Source organism: Anguilla rostrata, chromosome 18 (genome assembly GCF_018555375.3).
Source record: "Anguilla rostrata isolate EN2019 chromosome 18, ASM1855537v3, whole genome shotgun sequence".
Lineage (NCBI taxonomy): Eukaryota > Metazoa > Chordata > Actinopteri > Anguilliformes > Anguillidae > Anguilla > Anguilla rostrata.
Window position 1 is genome coordinate 18,249,921 of NC_057950.1, and position 26,890 is coordinate 18,276,810.

The 26,890-nt window shown below is 46.0% G+C and overlaps 1 protein-coding gene across 6 annotated transcripts; it reads right to left on the bottom strand.

Annotated features, from left to right (window-relative positions):
* Positions 1–6,175: 6,175 nt before the first annotated feature.
* Positions 6,176–26,614, bottom strand: LOC135244573 (E3 ubiquitin-protein ligase pellino homolog 1-like). 6 transcript variants are annotated; one of them, XM_064316991.1, is made up of 10 exons: positions 26,389–26,614; positions 26,252–26,324; positions 25,844–25,880; positions 14,528–14,690; positions 12,321–12,450; positions 11,515–11,691; positions 10,824–10,925; positions 10,228–10,425; positions 9,581–9,769; positions 6,176–8,910 (listed from the first exon to the last, which is right to left on the bottom strand). In XM_064316991.1, exons 4-10 carry the CDS (start codon positions 14,605–14,607, stop codon positions 8,329–8,331), a joined length of 1,458 nt encoding a protein of 485 aa, XP_064173061.1. In that variant the 5' UTR covers positions 14,608–14,690; positions 25,844–25,880; positions 26,252–26,324; positions 26,389–26,614; the 3' UTR covers positions 6,176–8,328. The 6 variants fall into 6 exon arrangements, with proteins under 6 accessions (XP_064173061.1, XP_064173059.1, XP_064173060.1 ...); XM_064316989.1 differs by having other exon boundaries at positions 26,252–26,614; XM_064316990.1 differs by lacking the exon at positions 25,844–25,880 and having other exon boundaries at positions 26,389–26,613.
* Positions 26,615–26,890: the final 276 nt, after the last annotated feature.

Sequence of the window (26,890 nt, forward strand, 5' to 3'; positions counted from 1 at the left end):
CCATTTCAGGGCACCATAATGTTCAGAACAAGTGGCTTCACAGGTGTTTCTGCTTATTCTGGTGTGTTTAGTTGCTTCCTTAGTGTGCTTTTAGTATCTAGTCTTGATTGTAGGCTTTTGAATGCCTTTGGAGTCTGTTATTGGCATTTGTCAACATGAGGACCAGAGTTGTGCCAAAGATAGTCAAGGACAAGTACAAGGAAGCCATTATAAAGCTGAGAAATAAGAAAGAAAATGCAGTCATAAGCCAAATGCTTACCAAAATCAAATGTTTGGAACATCATTAAGAAGAAAGAGATCACTGGTGAGCTCAGCCATGGCAAAGGGCCTGGTAGGCTAAGGAAGACCTCTACAGTAGATGACCGAAGAATTCTCCCCATAATGAAGAAAAAACTCCAAACACCTGTCCTGCAGATCAGAAACACTCTTTAGGAAGCAGGTGTGGATGTGTCAGTGACTATGGCTGCAGAAGACTTCACAAATAGAACTACAGAGGCTACACTGCAAGGTGCAAACCACTAGTTAGCTGCAAAAACAGGATGGCCAGTTTGCAGTTTGCTAAGAAGTACCTAAAAGAGCCTGCAGAATTCTGGAGAAAGGTCTTGTGGACAGATGAGACCAAGATTCACTTGTATCAGAGTGCTGGCAAGAGCAAAGTGTAGAGGCCAACCGGAACTGCCCAAGACCCAAAGCAGCCACCTCATCTGTGAAGCGTGGTGGTGAGAGTGTTATGGTTTGAGCATGTATAGCTGCCACGGGTACTGGCTCACTGATGATAGTAGCAGCAGAATTCATTCTGAAGTGTACAGGAGCATCTAATCTGCATAAATTCAAGCAAATGCCTCCAAACAAATTGGGTGGCGCTTCATCCTACAGCAGGACAATGATCCCAAACATACTGCAAAAAACTGGAAAATTCTTGAAAATTTAACTCTGATCCTCATGTTGACAAACACCAATAACAGACTCCCAAGGCAAGCAGAAGCCTAGAATCAATGCTGAAAACTTTCCTATACCTACATTAAGGAAGCAGTTTAACACACCTGACTAATCAGAAACACCCGTGAAACCATTTTCCCCAAACATTATGGCGAAATGGGGGGACAATTTCTAAAAAGTGAATAAAGTGACTGTGACATCATCTACTGACTTTCCCTAGGCTTTTTAAAAGCATTTTGAAGCTGTGAAAGTGCAGTTTTTATGCTGTTGTGTTGTAGAAATTGGAGCCAGAGGCTGAGCAGATGGGAAAAGGGGGACCCTTATATGGTTATGAAGTCTGGGCTGGGTCCGAGCACAGTGTGATTGACAGTCCAGAGCCCAGAGGTGGAAATTCCACGTTCAGAAAGTAAAGGTCCTCCCCAGTATTATTAGCTCCAATACCCTGATCTGTACAATTCTTCACCCAAGAGGTATAACTAATTAGTGAAATCAGCTGGATGAGTTCATGAGTGGAAGAAACACATTGTAGGACTTTGACTTTCTGACCCCTGGACTTTCCACCTCTGCCATCAGTAAGAGTGAGACATCGCCCTGAGGATGACATGCAGTGACTAGGCAGTGACACAAACTGTCCCTGGTGAGTCCACAAAATATTAAAATATTGTCCAAATGACACAGTAACTTAATAGATTGTCACATGGGGAGACATTAGACAAAAAAACACCTATTGTGACTACAAAAAAAATAATTTACTTTGTATTTTTACCATATTGGTATGATTGGCTTACGCTGAAATGGGTGGCTAAAATACCTACTGTATACTGGAGCCAACTGCACTGTTGCCAGAGAACAGTGTCTCTCAACAATACCAGGAAGTGAGCTTCAAAAAACGATGCCCAGTTTTGGCCACTTGGGTAATGCATGGCTTAAATTAATTTACAAAAGCGGTTATGTTAGCATTTTCAGGAACTTAAAAACATTTGATGAACATGCTGGAGGGTTCAAAGATGTGGTACAAATCATGTATGTTGACCTTTCTCCCTCATCTTTTTAAGTAACATCATTCATCCTCTTAGGTAGTGTCACTGAGCACCAATATCCCTCTCCCCACGTTCAACATGGGCTGGCAAGGGATGCCGCCAGCACTGTTGCATTCTTGTTCATCCAAACTAAATGAATCAATGGCGTCCTTTCATCTGTACCAGGCTGAGGGAAGAAAATTGGATGAGACGGTTTTTTTGCTATAATTATTTCTGTTTTTTGCGGCCATATATGCTACAAAATGCAATGAAGGAAGTAAAAATGCAGAATATGCAAGATATATGCAGTATGTAAAAAATTAATCCAACTGCAGTAAATTAATATGCCACAGCCAAGCCTTCTTTGTTGTGAAGTGGCACTCTTCACACTTCAGTAGTTTTATAGAAAAATACCCTTACCCATCCACACTTTCTTCCTTTCACATTCAAATCAGACTATTTAAAGGGCCTATTATACTATTTTTTGGCAATTTTACATTATTCCATAATGTTTGCCAAACATGTTAATACGGTTTTTTAGGGAAAAAATGTTGTTAAAAATATGAATCCAGTGAGTTTCTTACCCTTGTTTTGAATGGGCATAGCATGTTTCTTTCACATGCTCTGCACCGATTGGTTAACTAACCGGAAACGACACAAGCTCCCCTCCCATCTCCTGCCCACGTTCCTGCTCTGGAAACGCGAACGAACAAACATGGTGTCCATAAATCCACCAGTACACCGTATATGTTCGAGCCGGATTTGTATATCGAATGAAAAGGAATGGAGGAAAATCAGGAGCGCATCAACAGCTCACTGTGCGGGTTATTGTAGCTCCTTCATAATTTTCCTGAATATAAACTGGGTCCACGTTTTCCAGAGGTCCTCTTCCGTTGACTTACTTGTTAACTGACAACGTGACACAATCCATTCAACGTGGTCAGTTGTGTTAGTCATGTTCAAAATCTCACTAGCTCATTTGCTTACAAATTATACTCTGTGGTCATAGATGATAAATAACAAAAATGTGGGAATTACCTCATTCTTAGAAGAGGCTGACCATGGGCAGGTTTATGCAAATTACATAATTAAATACAATTGGCTGTTAATGACAGTAATCAGATGCAGATTTCGGCAGGGTCTGCAGCTCCTTGTAGAGGCTTGTGGGTTTTCTGGCCCCCCAGAGGGTTTTGGTGAGGCTCGCAGAGGGGCTCGGTTCTGACCAGGACGGTACGAGCGGCCAGCCAGCTTGTCTGTCCTGCTCCAGATCTGACTGCTCGCTGCCGAGGCTCATGGGAATGGCTTTCTGCCCACAGTCTCTCTTCTCCTTGTGACAGGTTTCATTGTGCTGGCTGTCAGGAAGGAAAACAAACCCAGGGTGGGAGAACTTCACAGAGCTGCAGCTGCTCAGGTGCTGCCAGATGCTACCAGCGCAGGGAAAACAAGGAAACAAACAAACACTCCACTGATGAAGCCTTCAATCAAGCATTACCATACCATGTGCATGCCTGGTTTCTTAAACAGGCTTTAAGAAATCAGAACACAATCATAAGCATTGATTATTATGTTAATGTACCTGGTTGTGCTCTCACTAAAAACTCATGACAGCACACTGAGTATCCTGCCAGTTCTGGTAATGACACCCTTTCAATTGAGAATGCAGTATTACCTCAAAATGCCAACCTCTGCAGGGAAACATTGCTAATTACATGAGCTGAATTCACTGAGACAGATGGAGGCCAATGGACAGATGGAGGTACCCAAACAAGCATTATCTTCTCACAAGTGAGCTCCACACTGACTTGTGGTTTTGACTGACATGCAAAGTAATGCTAAACACAAGGAATCATGACGCATGCAATTGTAAATGATACCCGTGACCCGCTTGGTGACCTGAACCAATCATAGCGCTTTGGTGTGTAAAACAGTCTTGATTGGCACAGTGGGTGATTGACAGTGCACTGAGGTGCTGTCCGTACATCCACTGGCAGGGCCTGATGGTTCCTGACTCAACCGGGGGTCTGTCAGGGTCACCTCGTCCTTCACCCAGATTAGAGGATCAGGAGCACTGTGGCTCACCTGGGCTACAGCGCCTAGGTTACAGAATCTGGGTTACAGCACCTGGGCTACAGAACCTGGGCTATATCAGTATGCATCATGGCCCAAACACAGCGCTGCACTAAAGCTAATCCAACAGCTTTGTGTGGAATGGAAAATGTACTGAATTTCAGCCTGCACAAAAAGATGCTCTTGACAATAAGTTCATGTTAATCATTCAAAGAGCACCTTAAGGTAATCTGACAATCTTGTTTAACAGGTATTTCTCTAAACTACTGACTGTTAATAAAATAACTGTGTCACCTCATTTGTTCTAGGTAACTTACAGGAATTCAGTGTTGAATAACAAGACTTTGTGTCCTTGTGCAGGACTATTTTATATCTGTTCCAGTAATTTGTTCCGAGTTGCCATCCTACTTCGGTGCAATTCATCTGTCCTAGTTTGACTTAGCATCAGTTAGGTCAGAGAAATGTTCACTGTGTGAAATGGACTTTAATGTATTCATAGCTATGAATAACTGTACAAAATGTGCATTGTACCTTATCGAACCTGTATTTTGTAGTTGTTCCAATGACCTTTGGAATGCACTTATTGTACGTCGCTTTGGATAAAAGCGTCTGCCAAATAAATGTAATGTGTGTGAGAGCACGCATGCATGTGTGCATCTACAGACTTTTTAGTCCGGCTGGGATTCTTAAATGCACAATACCACACCAACAATTTAACTGCCACTACATGGAACATTTTTTCAATGTACTGTAGCCATAGACCAGAATGTATGACATCAATTATATATTACAGGTAGACATAATGCCACAAAGTCAAAATAACAAAAACTAATAACTACAGATGGATGAATTTATATGCAAGTAATATGTACTTATACAGAAAGGGTCTGACTCATGTTGTCAAAAAAGCTTGTCTTTATACATGGGATTAAACACTATTTCTCATAAACATGGTGAGGTGATATTGCAGCTATATTTTGCGGTATCGCACTTGCACTCTCAGTGTAGTAGGGCTAATCGTGAATAATGAAATCATTACTTAGCAACACTGTAGAGAACTTACTGATTGTCATGATGTTACCAATCACACAACAGCAAGTGAGCTTGCACCAATCACGGTAGACCTTCCACTTTCTGCAGGCTGCCTCACCAGATGTGCTAAAGAATGCGTGCACACATTACATATACACACGTGCCTATACACATAAATCACTTCCTCATAATGTAAACTGTTTGACATGCAAAATATGAAAAGGTATGGAATGGAATCTCGCCTGCGTGAGATTATTACACTGCCGCCCTGTGGCGATACCACATATTACATGTCCAGGACATAAATTGCAAAATTTTGTTCTGTTGCACTTACTTCACTGAAAGTGCAATAGACCAGAATGTACCTGATACTAAACTACTGCATCTCTTCACATTTAATAACATTGTGGCACAATTAATATTTATGGTACAAAAATCTGAAAAGTGGAATGAATAACTGCAATAAAAATGTAATAAATTATTAACCTAGTTGGGCTGAGTGGGCAGTTAGTCATTACGCATTCTTAAGTTCTTATTAACTGTTCAAAAATTAAATTTCAAATTGCTGATAACCCATTAATAAGCACAAAGATGAAAATTATATCTGAATGCTTATTGAGGTGTTACTAAATCCACTTTTATTCTGCCAGCAAAATGCATAGTTTTAAATGAACCACTTTAAAATTTACTACGATAAACACATTTCTGCAGTTTTAAATGCTCATAGTGCATGTAACAGTCGCCTGAACACAAGCAGACTGTAATCCTCCTGATGCAGGAATGCAAGAGGGCATTTGCCACAGCATTAACAATTATGCCAACCATCTGCACACTGCACACAAACCCCCAGGGCTTTAATGCACACAGATATTTAAACTGATAAAACAGAAGCGTGTAGTGCTGGTATTTGCCTGGGGCTTCCAGGTAACTCATGTCTGCAGTGCACCTGTTCACACAATCTGTAAGAACAAGCTGTCCCCTCGGCAGCAGTTGCCAAGAAACAAGTTCTGGAGCACAGAGTAAAAATAAATAATAAACTGGAAACGCCACCACACGTCGGTGGTCCCGGTTTCCAGGATAAGTTCTAAGCAACACGTGCACAAAAGGCTGAGCTGGTATTAACACACCTACACCAAAGTGTAAAAGGCTTTATTTTTAAAAGTCGATACAAAAACTGGCATCTGCAACAAACATTCTCATCAGGAAATCCCAGGATACAGACAACAGAAACTGAAAAAAAGTGTTTGGGGACAGAGACCATGCAGACAGATAGGTACACTGAATTCTGTCTTTTAAAAACAAGAGAGAAAGCCCTTTCTCACCAGCACAGTGCATTTGTCCAATAGTTCATCTTAAATTTAATACTGGGTCAAGACCAGACACAGAAGGTAATAAATAAAATTTTCAAAAGACAGTTAACCATGAGGTGAGTGTCTCTTTAGATTTCCTATGAAGACACAGGTTGTTTTGACGTGAGAGTTTCATTTTAATGCAAGTGACCAAAATGTGGCCTCTCCCTGAGGTCATTACTGTTGTACTGGGGTCTGCAGTCACATTCAGACAACCTTCTGGGAAACACACACACACACACACACACGTACACACACACATACAGTCAAGGTGCTGAGATCTGCGTTGAGCCAGCAGGACATGGAGAAAGTGAGAGTTTACGGTTCTATATTCTAGAGTAATGTATTCAAAGCCAACAGAAGAATCTGATTTTACTCACTGCTACTTTCAGAACTAAACTAAACCACTTAATCACTCATGGATACCAAAAAAATATATTACATTCTAGTACAGTATATGGATATATTTTTGTCAATATATAAATATGGAAGATTTCAGTAATTTCACACCACAACTGAAATATATGACCAAAGACAACATCCTTCTTGAAGTTCATAAGAATTGGAGCTTCAGATCACTATAAATCCATGGTCGTGTCCGAATCAGCTTACTTGCCTACTACTGAGTATACAAGTTGGATACATTGCATGCATACTCAATAGTAGGCAAGTAAGCTGATTAGGACAAAGCGCATGTGGGCAGTGTGGTCCACTGCAGAGCATGGCAGCAAATCAGAACAGTGAAGAAGAGGAAGGGGCGGGGCCAGACTCATATCTTTTAAAAGGGCAGTGGCTATGCAGAACAAGACACTGAACTGGGCGTGGCTTGCTTGGTGCTGAAATTACACTGGGAAGTCAGTGACTGGTTTCTTCAACCTGGCTGTACATTTTGAGGGTGCCGAACAACTGGCTATGCTCTCATTTTCAAATTTACTTTTATCCTTTGCACGTTGAATCAAATCATTCTATGGCAATGCCTTGAGACATTACATATTAACAATTAACAAAAACCAGCAGGATGCCTGTATGAAAGTGTGCCTTTCCTTTTAAATATGATGTAGTATAAGATGTTGGAACCCAAAATCACCAACGATAACACGCAAGATAAATCCCATAATGCAGCTATAATTTAATTTCTTTGATACTGACTAACATTTATACTGTGTGTAAACAGATTTCCTTTAAATAAAATTATTTGCATCTGATCTATGAGTGAATATTAATGGATACCATCAATTGTGGCTTTCATTCTAGAGTAGGATTATTAAGAATAAATATTCTTTATTAAGGTTATGTTATATTTCTCTGACAGAGAAAAAGAAATACAAGCACACAGACACAGAACTCTGGATGGTGTATAATGGTGTATATTGCATTACAGAATAGTAAAACCCGCCTTCCACAATATATTAGTAATAAAATACTGTTTAAACTTCTTTTGCAGAAAAAGTTCACCCATTTAATGTCTGCATGTGGGTGTGAGGCTATTTCTGTCCTTAATTCATATTGCATGAAAATATAGGTATCTTTGTTTCATTTCATTGTAAATAAAAAAGCATTAAAAAGGTCACTTAAAAACAGGAGCTCACAAATCTAATAAAAGGGGGAGAGAAAGAAAATTTTAAAAAGAAAAAATAGAAAATAAAAAAACAAGAAACTAGCTTATTATTTCCCACCATACACAGAGCTCGGGGGGTGGATTCTGGACTCAGACTTCAGGGGGTGGAGCCTGGACACAGCACTAGGGGGAGGGGAGGTGGAGCCTGGACTCGGAGCTCGGGGGGCGGAGTCTGAACTCAGAGCTTGGGTGGCAGAGTCTGGACTCAGACCTCGGGGGGCGGAGTCCGGATGTAGCACTCAAGGGGGCGGAGCCTGTACTCAGAGCTCGGAGAGGCGGAGTCTGGGCGCAGGTGGGCGGCGGCCTAGTCCACAGGCCCCTGGAATATGAGCCTGACGTAGCCCGGCTCGGCGCTCAGCTGCTGGGCGCAGAAGGGGCAGGCGGCGTGGAAGGTGTGTGTGCCGTGCGGCAGCGGGATCTGGCTCCAGAAGGCCGCCGTCTTCTCCGAGCAGGCGTGCCCGCAGGGCCCGAAGGCGTGCGTGGGTGGGGCCGCGTCCAGGCAGAGGCCGGCCTCGCAGCCCAGGCGCAGCGGCGCGTAGGGGCCCCGGGCGCGGCACATGGGGCACTCGCGGTCGCCGCCCCGCCGCTCCTCGCGCCCCCCGCTCCCCCCGCCGCCCCAGCTGTGGTAGCCGTGTACGTGGCCGCAGCGCAGGTAGGCCCAGGGCTGCCGGTCGTCCACGGCGTCCTGCCGGCGCACGCTGGGGAAGGCCAGCGTGTTGAAGCCCACGGGGCACTGGGGCCGCGCCGCGTTCAGCTCCTGCCGCAGCGCCTCCAGGTGTTTGACCGTGGGAGTGCGCGACAGGCCCTCCGCCGTGCGCCACAGCAGCGTCGCCCCGCACAGGTCTATCAGAGAGCCGTCCACCAGCTCCTGCGTCTCGTTCTCCACCTGCGGGGGCACGGGGGGGTTAACCCACTTCAATCTCGTCCACTCAAAACATTTCATTCACAAACTGAAAGTGCCCATAATGCTCATTTGAGATTCTTCTGATTAATTAACTGAATTAAAACGGAACTGATAAAGAGTAAGACTACAGAAAAGTACAATAGCCGACTTTAAAATGCATTCACACAAACCGGGAGGAGCAACAGGAGTCTTATTCATGAAGAATTCAGAGTTGCAAGTCCTAACTCTGTCCTGTAGATGGCAGACTAATCCATGTTTCCCACATTGCTGAGTAATGGTTCTAGGTCTGTTTGGTGGGGTTAGTGTGTCTGTGAGTGATAAGGGCGGTGAAAGCTGTAGTGTTCTCAGTAGGGAAAGGTTAAAGTGAGCTTTGTATGGTCTCAGCTGCACCCCTGATGCTGTGACCCCAGCCCCATTACCCCATAAACCATAAGCAGACCAGCCCCGCTGTACAATACAGTACCCTTCCCTTAGATGACAGACACGAGTATGTGGCCTCACAATCCAGGAGCCTAGAACTGTGAGCCTGGGCAGAAGATATCAGAGCAGTGCTCGGGGGCCTGGGGGGTTAAAGGTCACAGGCAATGTCAGCGGAGCCGCACTCAGGGGGCTGGGGGTTAAAGGTCACAGGCCGTGCCCTCGGGGCGCTCACCATCTTGCCGCGCTGCTGGGCGGAGCGGGTCTCGCGCAGGGTGAAGACGTTGCCGCACACGGAGATCTCCCTCCACACGCCGGGCCTGGAGTCCTCGGTGAAGCCGAGCCGGGGGTGCATCACCAGCACGCCGTTGGTGGTCAGCCCGTCCATCTGCCCGTCCGGCGTCTTCCACTTGGCCGCTTTCTCCTGAGCGGGGGTGGGGGGGGGGGGTGTCAGCCACTAGCCTTTAGCCACACATCACAACTACGACTCTACAGTCCCTCAGCTGCACGTCTGTACACCCGCGTGCCTGTTAGCTCATCGTGGGTACGGTTTCAGACAGTACCACAGTCACCAAAGCCACCACAGTTTTCAAAGGTGGGTTTTGACAACTGACGGAATTAACATTTCTCTCTATTTCTGGACCCATGCGCCTTCCTGCTTTTGCACAAACACTAACGGCGAACCGAAACACGCACTTCTTAGTCTCTCTGTCTGTGAACAAATTTCCTCCAAAATTCAGTGAAAGCTTATGCGTGAAAGCTTATGTGTGAAATGACTGGAGCAGTTTAGCAGGTTTCCCCCATACTGACGAGGGCGGGGGGGGGCGTACGGTCCATACGAACGCGCCGGTGCCCCGGCCTGTCCTGCCCCGCCCCGCTCACCCCCAGGAAGATGTTCTTGGAGGAGTCGAAGCCGGCGGCGTAGACGTGGGCGGTGTGGGGGGGGCTGCGCTGGCAGGTGATGCGGCAGGCGAAGCGGGAGATGGTGCTCTGCGCCGTCTGCGCCTCCCCGCCGCTCTGGCTCCCCGCCACCGTGTCCGTCACCACAAAGTCGATCGGGCTCTCCGTCGACCGCCCAATCTGGAGGCACAGTCACGGTAAAAACGGTCCGTCAGTCTGAACAAAAGTTACACATTAAAATTATTATTATAATTCAGAGAGACAGACTGAGAGAGAGCAGAAGAGAAGGAAGGAACAATTCCACGTTGAAAGGATAATGTGATAATAGAGAGAGGGGAAGAGAGGGAGAGGCAGCTGCCTTAGCTGTATGAATGGGGACAACTGCATGAGTTCTGGCAGCATTTCCACTAGCTTTGCTCACAAAGTGCACAAGATCACTGAGCTCATTCCACTAGGTGGAGCTAAGGAGCGAGGAAAGGACACAAGGACAGGATGAAAGAAGAGAAAATAAGCGACTGGAATGAGGAGGAGAGGAGGACTGCAGGAGACAGGTGAAGGAGGAGAGGAGGTCTGAGTACCTGGAACATGTCTGTATTGCTGTCGTGCGTGTACTCCACCACCACCGTCTGCACCCGGGACAGGGTGTAGGAGACACTGTGCTGGTCCTTGTTGCTGATGGCCTTCGAGAGACAAGGAAAGATTTATTCGCCAACAAGAAAATGAACAAGAATGTCAGCTGTGTTCACATCACATCTGGGAAACCACAACCCCTTCACTAAACCCCCCACTACCGACAGCCCTAACCCACCCGCCGCCCCCCCCTCCCACACTCAGCCATATACCCACCCCCCACCCCCACCCACCCACCTACAGCCATAATCCCCCCCCATCTCCCAGCAGTTGACAGCAGTGACACCCTGCATGCAGCAGATGGAGAGCAGCTGGTTGCCGTGGCGTTCTGCATCGCGTCAGGTTAAGACATCTGCTGGAAGTCGCAGCCAGAGAAGCCATTCATCGGCTTAACTGCGTCCAGATGTGTGGAAACAAAGACACCGGCCCGTGTGTGTGTGTGTGTGTGTGTGTTTGGGGTCCCCTCAACATTCACCTTCCCTCAGACAGACCATTACCCTTCTGACAGTCTTTGCCTGCGCAGTGTATCGCATTCTCTGTGCCTGCGCAGTGTATCGTATTCTCTGTGCTTGTGCTGTGCATCGCGCTCTCTTTGCCTGCGCTGTGTATCACACTCTGTGTTTGCTACAGTGAAGGTACCTGCATAGCTCCTCCCTGTCTGGCACTCTGTCTCCCCCACCTCTTCTCTCCTCCCTGTAAGGTCGCCGTATCGCTCCATCTCCTCGTCATTTCTCCATCCTCCTCTCCAACTGTCTCCACCCCTGAAGCCTCACTCTGTCCCTCACTCTCTTTCTGATCACAATGGAGGAACGCTGTCTGAATACACACACACACACACACACACACACACACACACACACACACACACACACACACACACACAGAGTCTGAACCTGGGCCACCCGTGTGTGTACACATGACTGCACAGACTCTTACCTTGGCTGGCTGTATGTCGATGTCGCACTCTTCTGTCTGTGTGCCATGACTGCAATTCTGGCTCTGTGTCGCTCTCCACCTACCATGCTGCTGTTTACGCATGACTGCCAACTCTACCTGTGCCGTTGTACGCGCTCGCACTCTCATGCTGCCTGTGCTACGCATGACTGCGCAGACTCTTACCACGCTGGTCGTACTGCCAACCTCCGCTGTGTGTACGCATGACTGCACAGACTCTTACCTTGGCTGGCTGTATGTACGCATGACTGCGCAGACTCTTACCATGGCTGCCTGTGTGTACGCATGACTGCGCAGACTCTTACCATGGCTGCCTGTGTGTACGCATGACTGGGACCTGACTGCAGACTCTTACCTCTGGCTTGGTCCTGTGACGTCTTAGCGGCTTATGCACTGCGCAGACTCTTACCTTGGCTGCCTGTATGTACGCATGACTGCGCAGACTCTTACCATGGCTGCCTGTGCGTACGCATGACTGCGCAGACCCTTACCTTGGCTGCCTGAGGTGTGCAGGCTATGTGCACTGTGCTGGGCTTCACCCCGTTGGCCTTGGCTCTCTTGCAGAGGGCGAAGCGGCTTTTGCGCCTGCCTCGATCGCCGTTGGGCAGAGAGCCATTGTACCTACAGCAGGAGCAGAGCAGAGTAAGGGCAAGAGGCCCAGCAACACCTGCACACCTCCGCTTTATCCAGGAGATGGGATTACCATCTGCTACACATAAACAAAGGGCACATTCAAACCGCTGACTGTGTTTGTGTGTGTGCGTGTGTGTGTGTGTGCGCGTGTCTGTGTGTGTGTGTGGTAACCATGGAGAGAGAGAAAACAGTGTGCGGTGAACACGCCCTGGGGTCCTGGTCACAGTCAGTAGTCGGTCACACGCGCCTGTCTCCAAACAGGGCAGGACAGGCGGCATGATGGAGGACGTTCCAGTACCTGACCTAACACGACCCCTACACCAGCTGATTCGTCTGCCCGATGGCAACTCACACTCTCACACATGCACACTCACACTCATACACATACACACACACAATCTATTTTTCATGGGAGCCCTGCCCAGATGTTACAGCATACAACATAAAATACAACACAGCACAGTACCACAATGAACAGAACAAGTCTTAATGAAATAGCAGGTCAGGAGACCTTATCTGACCTGCACCCTATCCGATAACCCCATTCCACCCACAGTCATGCCTCAGCTACACTCAGAGAGGAGCTGAACCCAAACATCAGTGAGTACACACATTCAAACTCCAGGTAAAAAATCGCTTTCATTCACTCTCAAGATTTGTATATGCAAAATATGCCACTCCCTTCTCCTGACTGTCGACAGCTAAACAGAACATTTTCTCCTGTTTAATGCGTTAAAAAAGGAAGGTAATAAACTGGACTCACGGAGTCTTTAGTTAGGTGGTTTTACTTTTTTGCAACAGTCTCCGGAAAAAGTGTGCAATACTTAATTGCAGCCTTTTCTTTGGTATCCCAACATTCCACAGAGTGTATTAATAGGGAAAGTTCAGATTTAGCACAGAAGCAAAAATGGTAGTAAAAGGGAAAAAAAGTTTCTTTACCTAAGCTAGTCAAAGTGCAGTTATACCTCCTATTCAAATGCCTTAGTCAGGATGTTGGGTTTTAGCTCATAAACAGATCGTTTCCACGGTGATTGTGAGCGACAGAAAAACTGAAAATCGGTGGGGAGGAGCCCTTCTGACCCACATATCATAGATGGGTGTGAAGGGCAGAGAAGCCACTCCCTGAAACCCCTCCCTGCGTTTTAAACGGTGCAGATATTCACACTGGCCATGCTGTCCTTAAACAGTGTTCTGGCAGCGAAGTGTGATGTGTGAGCATGGCTTTAAGTTAACCGATACAGTGCCGACCTTGGATCAGGGTTAGATCTCTGTTTAGGATTAGGTTTGGGCCAGATGACCCTTAATTGACTGTTTTGGCAGGAAGTGCTCTAGGAGCAGGTGACTGGGAGAATCCACTTAGTGATGTGGGAGGGGGAGCCTGCTGAGGCAGCAGTCTAAAGTCTTCTCACCCCAGACAGGGGTGAAAGGATCAAGTGTCTGCAGAATTAAATCTAATCATTTCCAAGGTATGCGTCAATCCCAAATACAAAATGACCAGGAGAGAGCGCCCAAACAAGTTTTATTACGGCATTACCACTTGAAGCCCTCCGTGTAGTCTATTGCAATCGACCTGCACATAAACTGTGCAGAGACAAAGCTGACTCGCTGTACTCAGAAATCCCAGACAAGGAAACTGTACACTGGGGGAAATCCCGAGGAATCTGGCAACCGCAGGAAGCTGTGAACGATAGAGGGAGGGGGGATGGGGAGCAGCACGCTGTTTGAAGGAAAATTCCATGTCTCCAATGCTCACTGCGTCTCAGGAAAAAACTGCAAGCTCAAATCCTGGGTGTGGCACAGCCGGTAAACCAGGGGTCCCCGAAACTCGGCACGTGAGGAAAGCCATTTGACGACCTGCTGTAATAGGTTCATTAAGAGCTCAGCAGGGAGGAGAAGCAGCGGGACCAGGACCTTACAGGTCAGGGTTGGGCCCTCTGTACTACACCCATACTGCCTCCAGGCACTCAGAGCAGTGTGAACAGCCCGTGAGCATCGCCCGTTACCTGGATACGGTTGCGCGGGTAAGACGCAGGTGGCGGTGAAGCTGGCAGGGCGCTCTGCTTACCCCAGCACGATCAGCTCCCCGTACTTGACCGGCGCTTTGGTGGACGCTGGGGAGATGGTCTCCGGCTCAGGGGAGAACATGGGCGCGGCTGCAGGAGGACCCACGCTCTGCGGTCCTGCGCCTCACTGCTGCCTCCTCATCGCTCCGGTCCGCTCCGCCAATCCTGCGCCAGACAGCCGAGACAGGGACCAATCAGAGAGGAGCGCCCGGAGTCGCCCCGGCCCGCTCCCCGCCCCTCTCCCGCACACTCACACACCCCCCGCCCACTGCCACGCTGAACAGCAGGCGGGGGGTGTGTGAGCCAACTGCCCTGCTCTCGATCCATTATAAACAAACTGTTAAGAACAAGAGTCAACAGTGCTAAATGAATCTGAAAAGCTGTTTGCGTAAAATGTATCAGACTGGAGGGTACGCATACACCCTCGAACAACGCTGAAAGATCTCGACAGTGCCCCTTTTCTAGGAAAAGCCTAGCCAAATCGCACGCACTTGTGTACTTTGAAGTCAGTGCCGTGTGTGTAAGTGCTGATAAAAGAAAAAGAGAAAGAAAATCCACCCAGTGAAACCGCAGTAGCGTGCATGTGCAGAGGCAGCCCTGCAGGCTGACGGACACCCTCGAGCGCAGCAGCCACGGGGATTCAGCAAACGGCCCGTGTCACGTTTCCAGCGTGAGGTTATCTGCGCTGAGAGCCGCTCTGTGGTTGTGCTCGACTCGGACTGCTTATCAGGTGTTTACCATCAGCAGAAACGAAGCTCTTATCTGCGTTTCCCTGAGCCCCACCTAGCCTGGGCCTCCAGCCGCCAAATGCGCTACGAGACCTCGGCTGAGGGGCCCTCCTCTCTTAAAGCGCTGAGCTGGAGCCACGTTGGCAGAGACTGGCTCAGGCCAGATCGAGGGAGCCTCCGATACTTGTGTGCTTACAAACTCAACCGACTATGATCAGACCAAATCCACAGCATATGGACAGACAAAATCCACAGCACATGGGCAGACCAAATCCACAGCATACGGACAGACCAAATCCACAGCATACGGACAGACCAAATCCACAGCATACGGACAGACCAAATCCACAGCATACGGACAGACCAAATCCACAGCATACGGACAGACCAAATCCACAGCATACGGACAGACCAAATCCACAGCATACGGACAGACCAAATCCACAGCATACGGACAGACCAAATCCACAGCATACGGACAGACCAAATCCACAGTATATGGGCAGACAAAATCCACAGTATAAGGACAGACTAATTCCACAGTATACCTCAGACTTTTGATTACAGTCAATGGCCCTGCTCTACCACATGATCTCTCAGTGATTGGCCTAGTCTCCCATTGTAACCCTGCTTTCCTCTCATTTGGATATGCTGGCCCCATCAAAACAAGGATAGTGTCTTTTACCACCCCCGCTCCTTGGTACATCTCTCACCGATTAATGTGAATGATTAGCTGGAAGAAGATAAAAAAGATGAAACGATATTTTTAACAAAATTCTGAAATTATGACAAGCTGCTTGACATATGACAAGTCCTTTTTCGCGGCTTCAAAGATACTGTTGATCAGCACTTAGACCACGTTTCTCAGCTTATCGCACTTCTGCCTGCTCAAAACAAAGATAAGAACTCACCCTAGACACAAACCTGACTTTGTTTTCCCAAGCTGACTCCAGGGTAGATGATCGAATGTGTGTATGACCAGCTGCTGCTGTTGCAACATTTATGATAAGAAGCACCAGTGCGTTCCCTCCTCCAGAGCCCTAGCGAGATCACCGTTATACACCCAACCACCCTGTAGAGATTCCTTATTCAGACACTGGGCTAAATGCCCATTATCCTTTAATCAGAGATATTTCCACCGATCTCCCCTCCCCTTCAGAAGTGGTGCCGGAATTCACCAACACTCCTGTGCTCTGTACTTTCCAGATGTGCCAGATGTTCCAGCCGGTATGACTAACAGATCTTACTCATGAGCGCACAGGTGGACGGCCTCCAGGACTGACATCACCAGGGACAACCGCGCGGTGGACTCCGCTGCTCATGGGGAGGGGGCGGGGGACGCGCTTCAATCGCGCTCTCCCGCACTTTCACACGCTCTTATTTGTATAGCGCCGGACACCAACACAGTCACAAAGCAGGTAAAGTAAAAATCAGGACGTTAGGAAAATTGAGTACAGAGTCTAAGGATGCAGTTGACCGGTTTCACCATTAACCACACTGAAAAATCTCCTAAGTAGGAATAAAAAAATTCTCAAAAAATAAAAAATAAAAAAAGTTCTTTCCTCTCGTGAGGAAAAAAAACTCCCCAGTCTGTAGAAATCTCAGGAGGAACCTGTTCTGGAGGGGGGCTCATCCTCCTTTACAGTAACGGAGCGGTTGTGGCATTCCATTGTGGCGCGGCAGTTACAAAGCAACCGGCTGCAGGTTCGAATTCCAGTTGAGCCACAGCCACTGTATCCTTGGGCAATGTATTTTACCTCTGTTTCGGGTAGTAACCAGCTGTATACAGGGAGCACCTGTACGTGAAACATCCACTACGTAAATAATCTTGCGAACAGTTTAAACTTCCTGTATGATCGCCTAGACAACAGATTGTCACATTAAAGGGAAACATTGAAGAGTGATAAGTAGAATTACAGTGACAGCTCTGTTTATTAGTGAATAAACCAGTGTAGAACAGAAAAGGACATTCACTCTGTTTGTGTAAGTGCGTAACAGAGAGCTAGCGCACTGTACGGACCCACCCCTGCTCAGGAAAGAGCCTTTACCACGGTTCGTTCCCCGGCAACAAGGCAGCTTATGTGTGGCTTTCTCCTGGGGAGGAACCCGGCCACCCCCTGTTCCGCCCCCTCGTGAGATTAATTATTCAAGGGGCGCAAAGGGTAGCACGCAACTCCTAACCAAAATCTCATATCCTCATCTCCCCTTCACTGCTCTAAGAATACCCATTTCACACCCAAGCAACAACCCGGGTAAAACCATGTGTGCGCCACTGGTCTGAAAGGGTTAACCCGCGTTACCGCGACCTGGGTCCGGGGATTTACACGGGTTCGACACGGCTGGGCTTCAATATGAAAGGGGGACGTGGGTCACTCTGTGCAGCAGTTAGCTGACTGACCTGGTCTTTCATGGGGTTTAACTCACCAAAATTTCCCTGAATCGGTACTCCAAGTCTTAGAACTGCCCTCATGCAGAAATGATGTTCCAGTATCAGAAGCTCTTCAGGGGCTTGGAAGGAGCTCACCTTCCATGAGGAGCTCCGAAGTGTGAGCCTGATTAGCCTATATGGTGTGTAAATGAAATGAGTATCCTGTACTTTACTCTGCCACTTACTTCACAACTAACCCAAGAATGTCAGGTTGCTGACCCCTTTAAGAGCCTAAATTCAAGCCTGAAGCTGGAAGTAGCCTACCTCACAGGACAAGAGAAAAAATACATGGAGAGGGCTCTGATGTTACGACTAGGCAGGGGACAGCAACCGCAAACTCATTTAAAAAATAAAAATACATTTTAAAAGATCACACCACATGAACTTGCCACATAGCAAGTGCAAGAATACTAAGCCTTCCCATTCAGGCAAACCAATTGTAAGCACAAAGAAACCCCAGTTTCTTGTCGCAGTGCTCTGGCAGTTATCAGTGCTTTCTGAGAAATGAGGAGAAAAGGGTTCAGCTACACAGGAAAGAAGGGGTGAGGAAGGTACCCAGCCACATCTTTTACAATCACAACCTTACATCAGACCCGCCCTTCTGAAAACACACAGTCTCTGCCTCTATCTCATGTTAAGATCGCGGTCGGCAGTGCAGGGGTGGGGTCCGGGGGCCACTGCCGGTGAGCTGAGATGGGTTTTTCCCCGGTGGATTAGACGCCATGTTTGAAAGCTGATCAGGGTTCCGCCTTTCAGAAGGTCGTCAATGGCGATGTAAGAGGTAGGGCACCCGCCAATGGCGTTTTCACGGTAAAACAAAATTAAAAAATAAGGGCAAACGGACAGACTCGCTTCCAAGGGTGGAGACAACGCAGCTTACAGGTACCGGCTCTTGTGCAACTTCCCCCTGCCATGCCCTGAAGTGTAACTTAACACACTGAACCAATTCAGTTACAGCAACAAAAAACAGGTCAGATGTGTGTAATAACATAAGAAACATTAAGACGCAACTCTGGAAAATTGGTTTGTTTTTTAAATTGAGGAATTACTTTTTTACTCATTTCAGAAGAAAAAACCACTTCAATGAAAGAAATTGCATGACCACATATAGTTAAAAAAAATTTTTTAAACTAATTTGTAAATGGAGCTGCAGAGATTGCAGAAGGCCCCTACAGAGCTGTACCTGGGAGGTAACGTGCACACTGCAGGGTAAAGTGTAAACCATGGCAACACCGTGATTGACAGCACAGGAAATCACACTCAGGCCTTCCCAAGCACACCAGAGACGATAAAATAGGGAGCCCAGTGGAGCCAATAGGACAGAGAGCCCGTGTGTCACTCAGCCTGCATGCCAGACGCAGAGCGAGTGCCGATGTGTTTGTTAAACCGGCAGCATGCTGAACGGTCCGTGCAGCCCTGCGAGTCTGGGCTCGGCTGCAGAAGCGCGTGCGTGGGTCTGGCTCACGTCAGCCTGCGCCTGGCGTCCAGCTACGTGTCTCCCCTGTCGGCCTCTGTAGAGGACGCATCACTAAGTGACGCTGCCGAGCTTCTTCGGAATCTCCGCATTTCCAAAACAATAAAAAAATGTAAAAAAACACAGGATGCTGAAAATTCCCAAACGTCCCCTCCCACTTGCCCGTTTCTGCATGAGGGGTTTTCACACGGGCTGGAGAGACACTCAAACTCACAGGTGAGTCAGTCCCCAGAGATCCACTGTGGAAAAAATAAAACAGGAAACAGGAAGCAGAGGAAAGAAGAGAGCAGAGAGAAGCACGGACGCGTGGGTTAAGGACCCAAAAAACGGTCACAAAGCCAGGACTGCTCATACGTTGCTCAATAATAAACTCACTCATTAACAAACAAACTTGCACGCGCAGTGGCAGTGTGGTGTGTGAGGAATTTTACAAGTAGTTCAGCTGCTCTAACTAAACAGGAGCTAAGGGCTCAGTCTGGCTCCTACAACCACCAAATAAATAACAATGTTACCACATTCTACAGTTCAGGACGATAACAGCACTATTACCGCTACTACACCCGTGCACTGACACACACACACACACACACACGCACGCAGTAATGTCATGAATCCCGTGGGAATATGTTGGGGGCTTGTTTGGAATGAAATCCTACACCACAGACCCTGTCCCCATTGACAAAACAGGCCTGTTCATACTTCATACCAGAGGGAAGAACAAAACATCACACATATGTTACCCGCTTCCACTCAGTCACTGGACAATCTGCTCACCTCAGACGAGCCGCTGCCGGAGAACATCCTCATCCTCATCATCAACATCAACATCAACATCAACATCAACATCAACATCAACATCAACATCAACATCAACATCATCATCAACATCAACATCAACATCAACATCAACATCAACATCAACATCAACATCCAACCAAGCAAGCAAACATGACAAGCGCGCGGCCTGAATTTCTGTCACACCGGGATCTTGGCACAGCATGCAAACTTCTAACATATAGGCTATCTGTAGATCATTATGTGCTGCAATTCGACATAATTCCATAAAAATACCATCCAACAACGGTTGAAGCAAATATGTAATCTCTTTACATTGGAATGAAGTGGAAATGGTTCAGGATTGGGAAATTCAATGCAAATACCCAAATTAGGCAATAATCCAGCGCAGTTTGCAATTAAGGTGATTTTACTGTATTAGCATTAACCTATGCGGTTTTCCCTGCAGCTTGAACTGAGGACTGAAATTTTGAAAAGCCTTTAATGTTAAGGTACAAGTAACACCAATGAAGAAAAGGATGGTGCAAGCGTTCTTTGAGTGAATATATAAAAATAATTTGAATACAGTAAAATGACATTTGTGTGGGATTATTAAGTTTGAAGGTTCATTAATAATGTACCCTATGTTTTGTGTGACACATATGAAATCAATAAAACCACTGCAATTCCAAATACCATTATGTGCCCAGAATGACCTTTGCCCAGGGGGTTTCCCATCTTAAAATAGGGTGATTTTGTCACTTCGAGTGACAAGGCTGAAGTCCAGCTTTCAACTCATTGCATCATCTCCCTATATTTACAAACATTTATAAACTACCACAATACATTGAGATGTAGGTTATAAAAAATGAAACGTAACAAAAAAAATAAATTATTGGAACAATTTCAATATTTATTGACGGGTTACATATTTTACCCGCCAGAACTTGGGAGAAAATATAGCCCACACTGAAGGATTTAAGCATTGTAAGGGGTCATTCTACAGGAAATTGTTTTTGGAATTGTAATGTCTTGATATGCATTTCATTTTTGTCACACAAAACTTAGGGTACACATCTCAATGCACGGTGGTGGTCTCTTTGAAGAACTTCTACATGGAGCGGAGTATAGGGAGACGATGTGTTGAGTTGACGGTGGCAGTAAAGCCAGACCAACTGCACTCACTGTCACACACCTAAACCCTATTTTGAGCCAGGAAAAAAGCCTGGAAATTAAGCGGTCTCAAAAAGGCTCATCGGAAAGTGGTTTTTCATTAAAGTAAACAAATAAACAAGCAAACCAACTAACAAACAAAAAAGTAAATATTCATACACGGATGCCACTCTGAGCCCTTTTTCCCCCACATGGCCTTGCAGTAGCTGGCGGTTCGCTGTAGGTAGGGGAGGTAAGGCATGCCCTTGTGCTCACTGACCTCACGGTAGGGCATCTCTTTTACAGACAGCAGCACACCTGGCAGCGAGCCAGCAAACAGTGCCAACATTCACGCCAGGCTGAGCCGTGCCAACCCTTCCTTTAGCGCAGTAAAGGGCATGTTCACAGGGTAGGCTGGCTTTGCAAAACCGCTTCGTGAGAAAGGTCAGAGGTCGGCGTAGGTTTCCACGGAAAATTAAGAGGAGCACTCTGCTGCAGCTAGGATACCGTGAGCCCACTGGCCAGGTTATCTCAGAGGAGTGCACACCTCAAACGCAGCCAGCCGATTCAGATGAAGGCTCTGATGGCAGAGAAGAGTGTGACGCAACCCATTCTGTTTGTGTAGCACCTAGGCTAATGGGGAAGAGAACTCGTGGCATCAGGCCAGGAAACGAACCCAGTTCAGGGTATTTCCTGCCTCAGATTAGGGCTTAGGTGGTGGCTTAGCGTGACTGCGGTCGGTCTGGTTTTCACTGCCACAGTCAACTCGACACGTCGTCACCCTAAATTTAGCTACATTTAGAATAGAAAGTTCTGTTCTTCAACAGACCACCACAATGCCCTGAGATGTAGGCTACAAAAATCAAACATTTGACAAAAAAAACTGTAACAATTTAAATATTAATCAAAGGGTTGCAGATTGTACAGTAAGTCCCAGAACTGGCGGGAAAACATAGTCTTTACAGAAGGATATTGTAAGGGGGTCATTCTACAGGAATAGTGGTATTTGGAATTGTAATATGTACTGAAATGCATTTCATTTCATAGTGTGGCCAAAAATTGGCTAACCCTTTAGTCACACTGTGAGCTTTAGGCTGAGAACAGGCTAACCGTTCAGTAGCACTGTGAGCTTTAGGCTGAAAACGGGCTAACCGTTCAGTCGCACTGTGAGCTTTAGGCTGAAAACGGGCTAACCGTTCAGTAGCACTGTGAGCTTTAGGCTGAAAACGGGCTAACCGTTCAGCCGCACTGTGAGCTTTAGGTTAAAAAATGGTTAACCTTTTCCATCTGACGGGGAAAACGCAGAGCAGGAAGAACTGATCTGATGACTTCTCCCCTCCGTCCCACCACACAAACGGCTCTGTTCCCCTGGATAATAAACACACAGGTGGCATTCTGACCTGACCTGGGTTTTTGTTTTTTAAACCAGAGCCTCAGTGTTTCAAGGGAACAAAGACGCACTGATGTCACCAGGCGTCACCAACAAGCACTCACCCTTATCAAACATCGAAAGTGCACTAAGACAAAGCTTCCCATTCTGGAGATTAGCATTTTACAGTATTTATTTTTAGACTGAAATTGGAAACGAGACGCTGTTTGTTGGCTCTTTGTCTGCTCCATGCTGGAGGTTTCTGTTCACAGCTCAGGTGCGTGGAATGGAGGAATGTGGAGGCACAGTTAACATGTTTGAATGACTGTGTGTGTACGCCTGGGAAAGAACAGAATGCAATTGAGCAGGAGCAAACATTAGGAAAATCTGTGCTTTTGAATATTTATTTATTCCAATGAAATAAGAAAGAAATCAGCAAGGGTGCCCGGTCTGACCTACTTGTCCCAAGCAAACGCGCCCCACGCAAACATGACCGTGTTTACCATCAGTTCCCCCCCTACGCCTCCTTTGGGAAACGTACCCATTCAAAACAGCTCTCACCTGCTGCGCTAACCTCAGATTTTTCCTTCCATTACAGCCATGCAAAGAACACCAAGAGTTAGCAAGCACTACCTTCTCAGCAAGCACTATTAGTACCTGGGCTAATTATCAAAACATAGCCTATAGCCTGTCTATGAAACATATTTTTAAAATTCACAAAATTTGGTTCAAATGTCAATCTGCAAAGTTAGAGGCCTCAGGAAACTGCATAATAAACATGGCTACTTTTGCATAAACACACACACAAAAGCCTTTATTTTACAGGTGACAATGACAATATCACTGTTCGGGTGTTTTTTTTTTTTTTGCCATATGTTTAATGCAATACAGCCGACATGTTCCTGTGACAGCTGAGTAAAGCCCAGATGTTGGCCTGATACCCCCACCCACCCCGCCAAACACACACCACACACACAGAGTTCTGACTGGAATAAATGCTCATAAATGCAATTTCAGCTGCTTTCTTGCAATCTTATAACCCATCTTCTAACCCATTTGACTATTTCCTGTTGCAATAGCAGACGATGCATGGATAATCAATATCTGAGGTTGTCTCTACATTCAAAACAAGTCTTGATTCTCAGAAACCTTCCGTTCACTTCCACTAAACCTGAATACCACATACACTCACTGAGTTGTGCTTTTCAAGACTATCAGGAAAGAAAAGTCTGATGTCAGCTTGCTAATGGATGATTACTTGTACAGCAACTGTAACCCAAGCTGAAGAAAACAAGCGAATGCACAGCTGATAAGAACTCACTATCCACTGACAATGACAAAGGCATGTTTTATGCAAAACTATCAGTACATTAGCTGGACGCATTAAATGATAAGATCCACAATTCTACTGAAGAGATAAAAGCTTGTTTGTCTGCAAGTTCTTTGTTTATAGTTCATCCAGCAATATGCAGTTTAAGCTCCCAATACAGATACTACAGAAGGATTGTGAGAAAATATATATCTTACAAAAAGGACTCTTCAGTTGGCAAATGCAACAACACAAGGAGTCCCAACCAGAACATCCACAGTCACTGACATCAACAGCCGCCACCATCTGCTCTGACCACAGACCCCGGCAAATGCTTCTTTAAGTGGAGGCTACATAGTCTGCAAAAATTTAAAAAAAGCTTCATTACGAGGCCTGTCACCTTGCTTTTGTCACACGAGGCGAGCGGCACTGTCTTTCGCGCGACACATCTTTCCTTTCCCTCCCCTCTCTCCGTTCCCCGAGCTGCACACAGCTCGGCCATCTGGACCGGTCGGGGACTCGAGACGGGCGCTTCCGATGCCTCGAGCGCCACCGATCCCTGCTGCCACCCGTCTCACCTGTCCGCTCACCTGCCGGACCGCCAGTTAACGAGCAAGGCAGAATTTACGAGAGGGAGCGGCCAATGGCCTTCTTCTTCTCTCCGTGCCTCTCGTGGACTGTCCCAAATAGTTCTTCTGGATTAACTTAATGCTCTTTTAATATGATGACAGGATTGGCTCCGGTGTGGAGACAAGCTGTCCTCTTCAGCCCAATCACTCAGAGGCATCGATCATCAAGTTGTTGGCTTAGTTGACATCATTTTCTTGGCAATCATCGGGTAGCTTGCATTTATTTTGATTCATGTCATGTCCTTATTTTTATTTTGCTAACAACTTCACTCGCATATAAAACTGTCTGTTCAAGTGTTCCAGGAAAATTATATAAAGAACAAGCAAAGCACTTTGGAAATTAAAAGAAAGGGGTGTCTCTTGTAATGTGGTTGCCCACAAAACACCAAATGCACTGACACAACTATCTTTTAAAGTCATGTTTAGACCTAATGACCCGAGGAGCTAGTCAGAAACTCCTTAGATGCTAAAAAACAATATTATAATATATGTAAATGTGAACCTCAGTGACACTAATCGTTTCATAATAGAGAGGACCACAACAAAAGTGATCCAAATTATCACGGGACAAAGGCGTCGGCTCACATAGCCAGATGCCCAAGCGGGATGAACTAGCCATGCAAAACAGTTTATGCCCGAACAATAAGGCAATACATGAGGCAGATAAACGGTCACATCTCCCAGATGGTCATTCAATTATTTTTTTTCTCGACTGATTTATAGCCAAATATGTATATTCAAATGATTCAAACTGGTTTAACAGCTAAGATAGATAGCTAACTTAGCTTGGTGGCGTACGGTAACCTTTGATGCTTTCTGACGCTACGACCAACAAGAGTTGGTAGCGTTAATCACAATGAGAAATGCTCGCAAAGGATCAACAAGCAAGAAAGCGAAGCTAGCCATGTTAGCGCTAACTCTGATGGTAAACTACTCTATTCATCTCGAAAGCTCAGATTGAAATGTTAATGGGAGCTAGCTAAATGCGTACGTAACGCTTGCTACATTTTGTAGAACTGTACATTTCCTATCGATAGTACAGATACGTTCACGTTAGCTAACCTACGCCAAATCAGAAATAAACTTTAGCCACCTTACACACTTATCGATAAATCTTTAGATATTTATGTTCTGTACACATAACTACATAACCGATAGCTAAACTACAAACTTGGTACGGATGTCAGGGGAACAGCGATAGCAAACAATACATTAACGTTAGATTACCCATCAAGTTTTGCACTGACCTGCTAGCTAACTATTATAAACTAGACTAGCAACAGCTATCGTTAGTAACTGTTAGCCAAGTAGTGCAACACGGCCAGGTAGCTGACACACGACTCTGACAAAGGTGCGAACGTTAACAATCTAAGTTAACGTTAAGGGAATCAAAATCTCACAGGTGTGGCAAGATGACAAAAAGTGAAATTAAATAACCAACGTTATTCTCAGTACCTTGGATTTGTGCATTGACGCCAGGGCAGTTGACGTTCTATTGGGGTGGGGAAACATCCCACATTCAATATCCTAATTTGTTCGCTAACCAATATAAGACAGCTTTATCTTAAAGGTATAGACTATAGCTAGTTACCATAGATAAACCTGCCTACCTAACTGACATCTCACATCTGTTATAAAACAATTAACGCCAGCTAGCTGGGTAGCTAATTTGAAAGCAAGTGCTAAAGTAGCTAAACTGGAGAATGTAAATAATGGAACTAGCTAGCTAGCTGGACGGTCATGAAAAATTATCGCGAAACCAGCCAAGTTAGCTTGGTAACAAACATGAAATACCTTGCATGCTAACATTTTTGTTTTCCACATGATAACTTGAATATCATTCAGTTAAACAGTTTTACTTACAGCAGGGCTTGAGTCTTGACTCTCGTCGCTCAGTAGCTGGTTTAGCTATCGCTAGCATTAGCAGCTGTATTCCCTGTCAAATGAAAAAGGGTGAGAATGATAACAATCAGCAGCTCGAACTCAATTCGCGTTGCTACCTTGGGCACCTTCCCAGTGAACAAAGCAAAGGCAAGAGTGAAGGAATCCTGCTTGGTCTGAAGAAAAGAAGGCCGCACTTTCTGCTTTATTTTCTGTTTCCCAATGGAGTTTAAAACCTGCTGATATCCTTAAGCGAAGGGTCCACAACTCAGTCACGATGCAAGTATATCGTATTTGATTACAACCAGGGTCAGCTCAGTTGCTACTAGTGACAAAACCTTTCGCGTCATTAGCTAATTATTTCGAAATGGATGCTGGTATTAGTAGTTTATATTCATCGATCTTTTGATACTAATTTCAAGTAATCTGTAAATTAAAATACATCTCCCGTGATGCTGTTGTGTAACGACAAGTTCATCGATTGTTTCAATAACAGATGGTTGTTTTTTCCCCAAATTTAATGCGTTGATGTGTTGCTGTGCAATTCTTACCTTTTCATTTAATAATATTTTTATATAAATACAAATTCCTTTTTGCTTCCTTTTTCAAATACAGTAAAAC

Bases quoted from the DNA above. Each gene is read 5' to 3' on its own strand.
- LOC135244573 (XM_064316991.1), bottom strand. From the start codon at position 14,607: ATGTTCTCCCCTGAGCCGGAGACCATCTCCCCAGCGTCCACCAAAGCG. The intron at 11,692-12,320 runs GTAAGGGTCTGC...GTGTGTATTCAG, and splicing joins GCACACCTCAGGCAGCCAAG to ACAGCGTTCCTCCATTGTGA. The intron at 10,426-10,823 runs GTACTCAGACCT...CTGTGCCTCCAG, and splicing joins GCAATACAGACATGTTCCAG to ATTGGGCGGTCGACGGAGAG.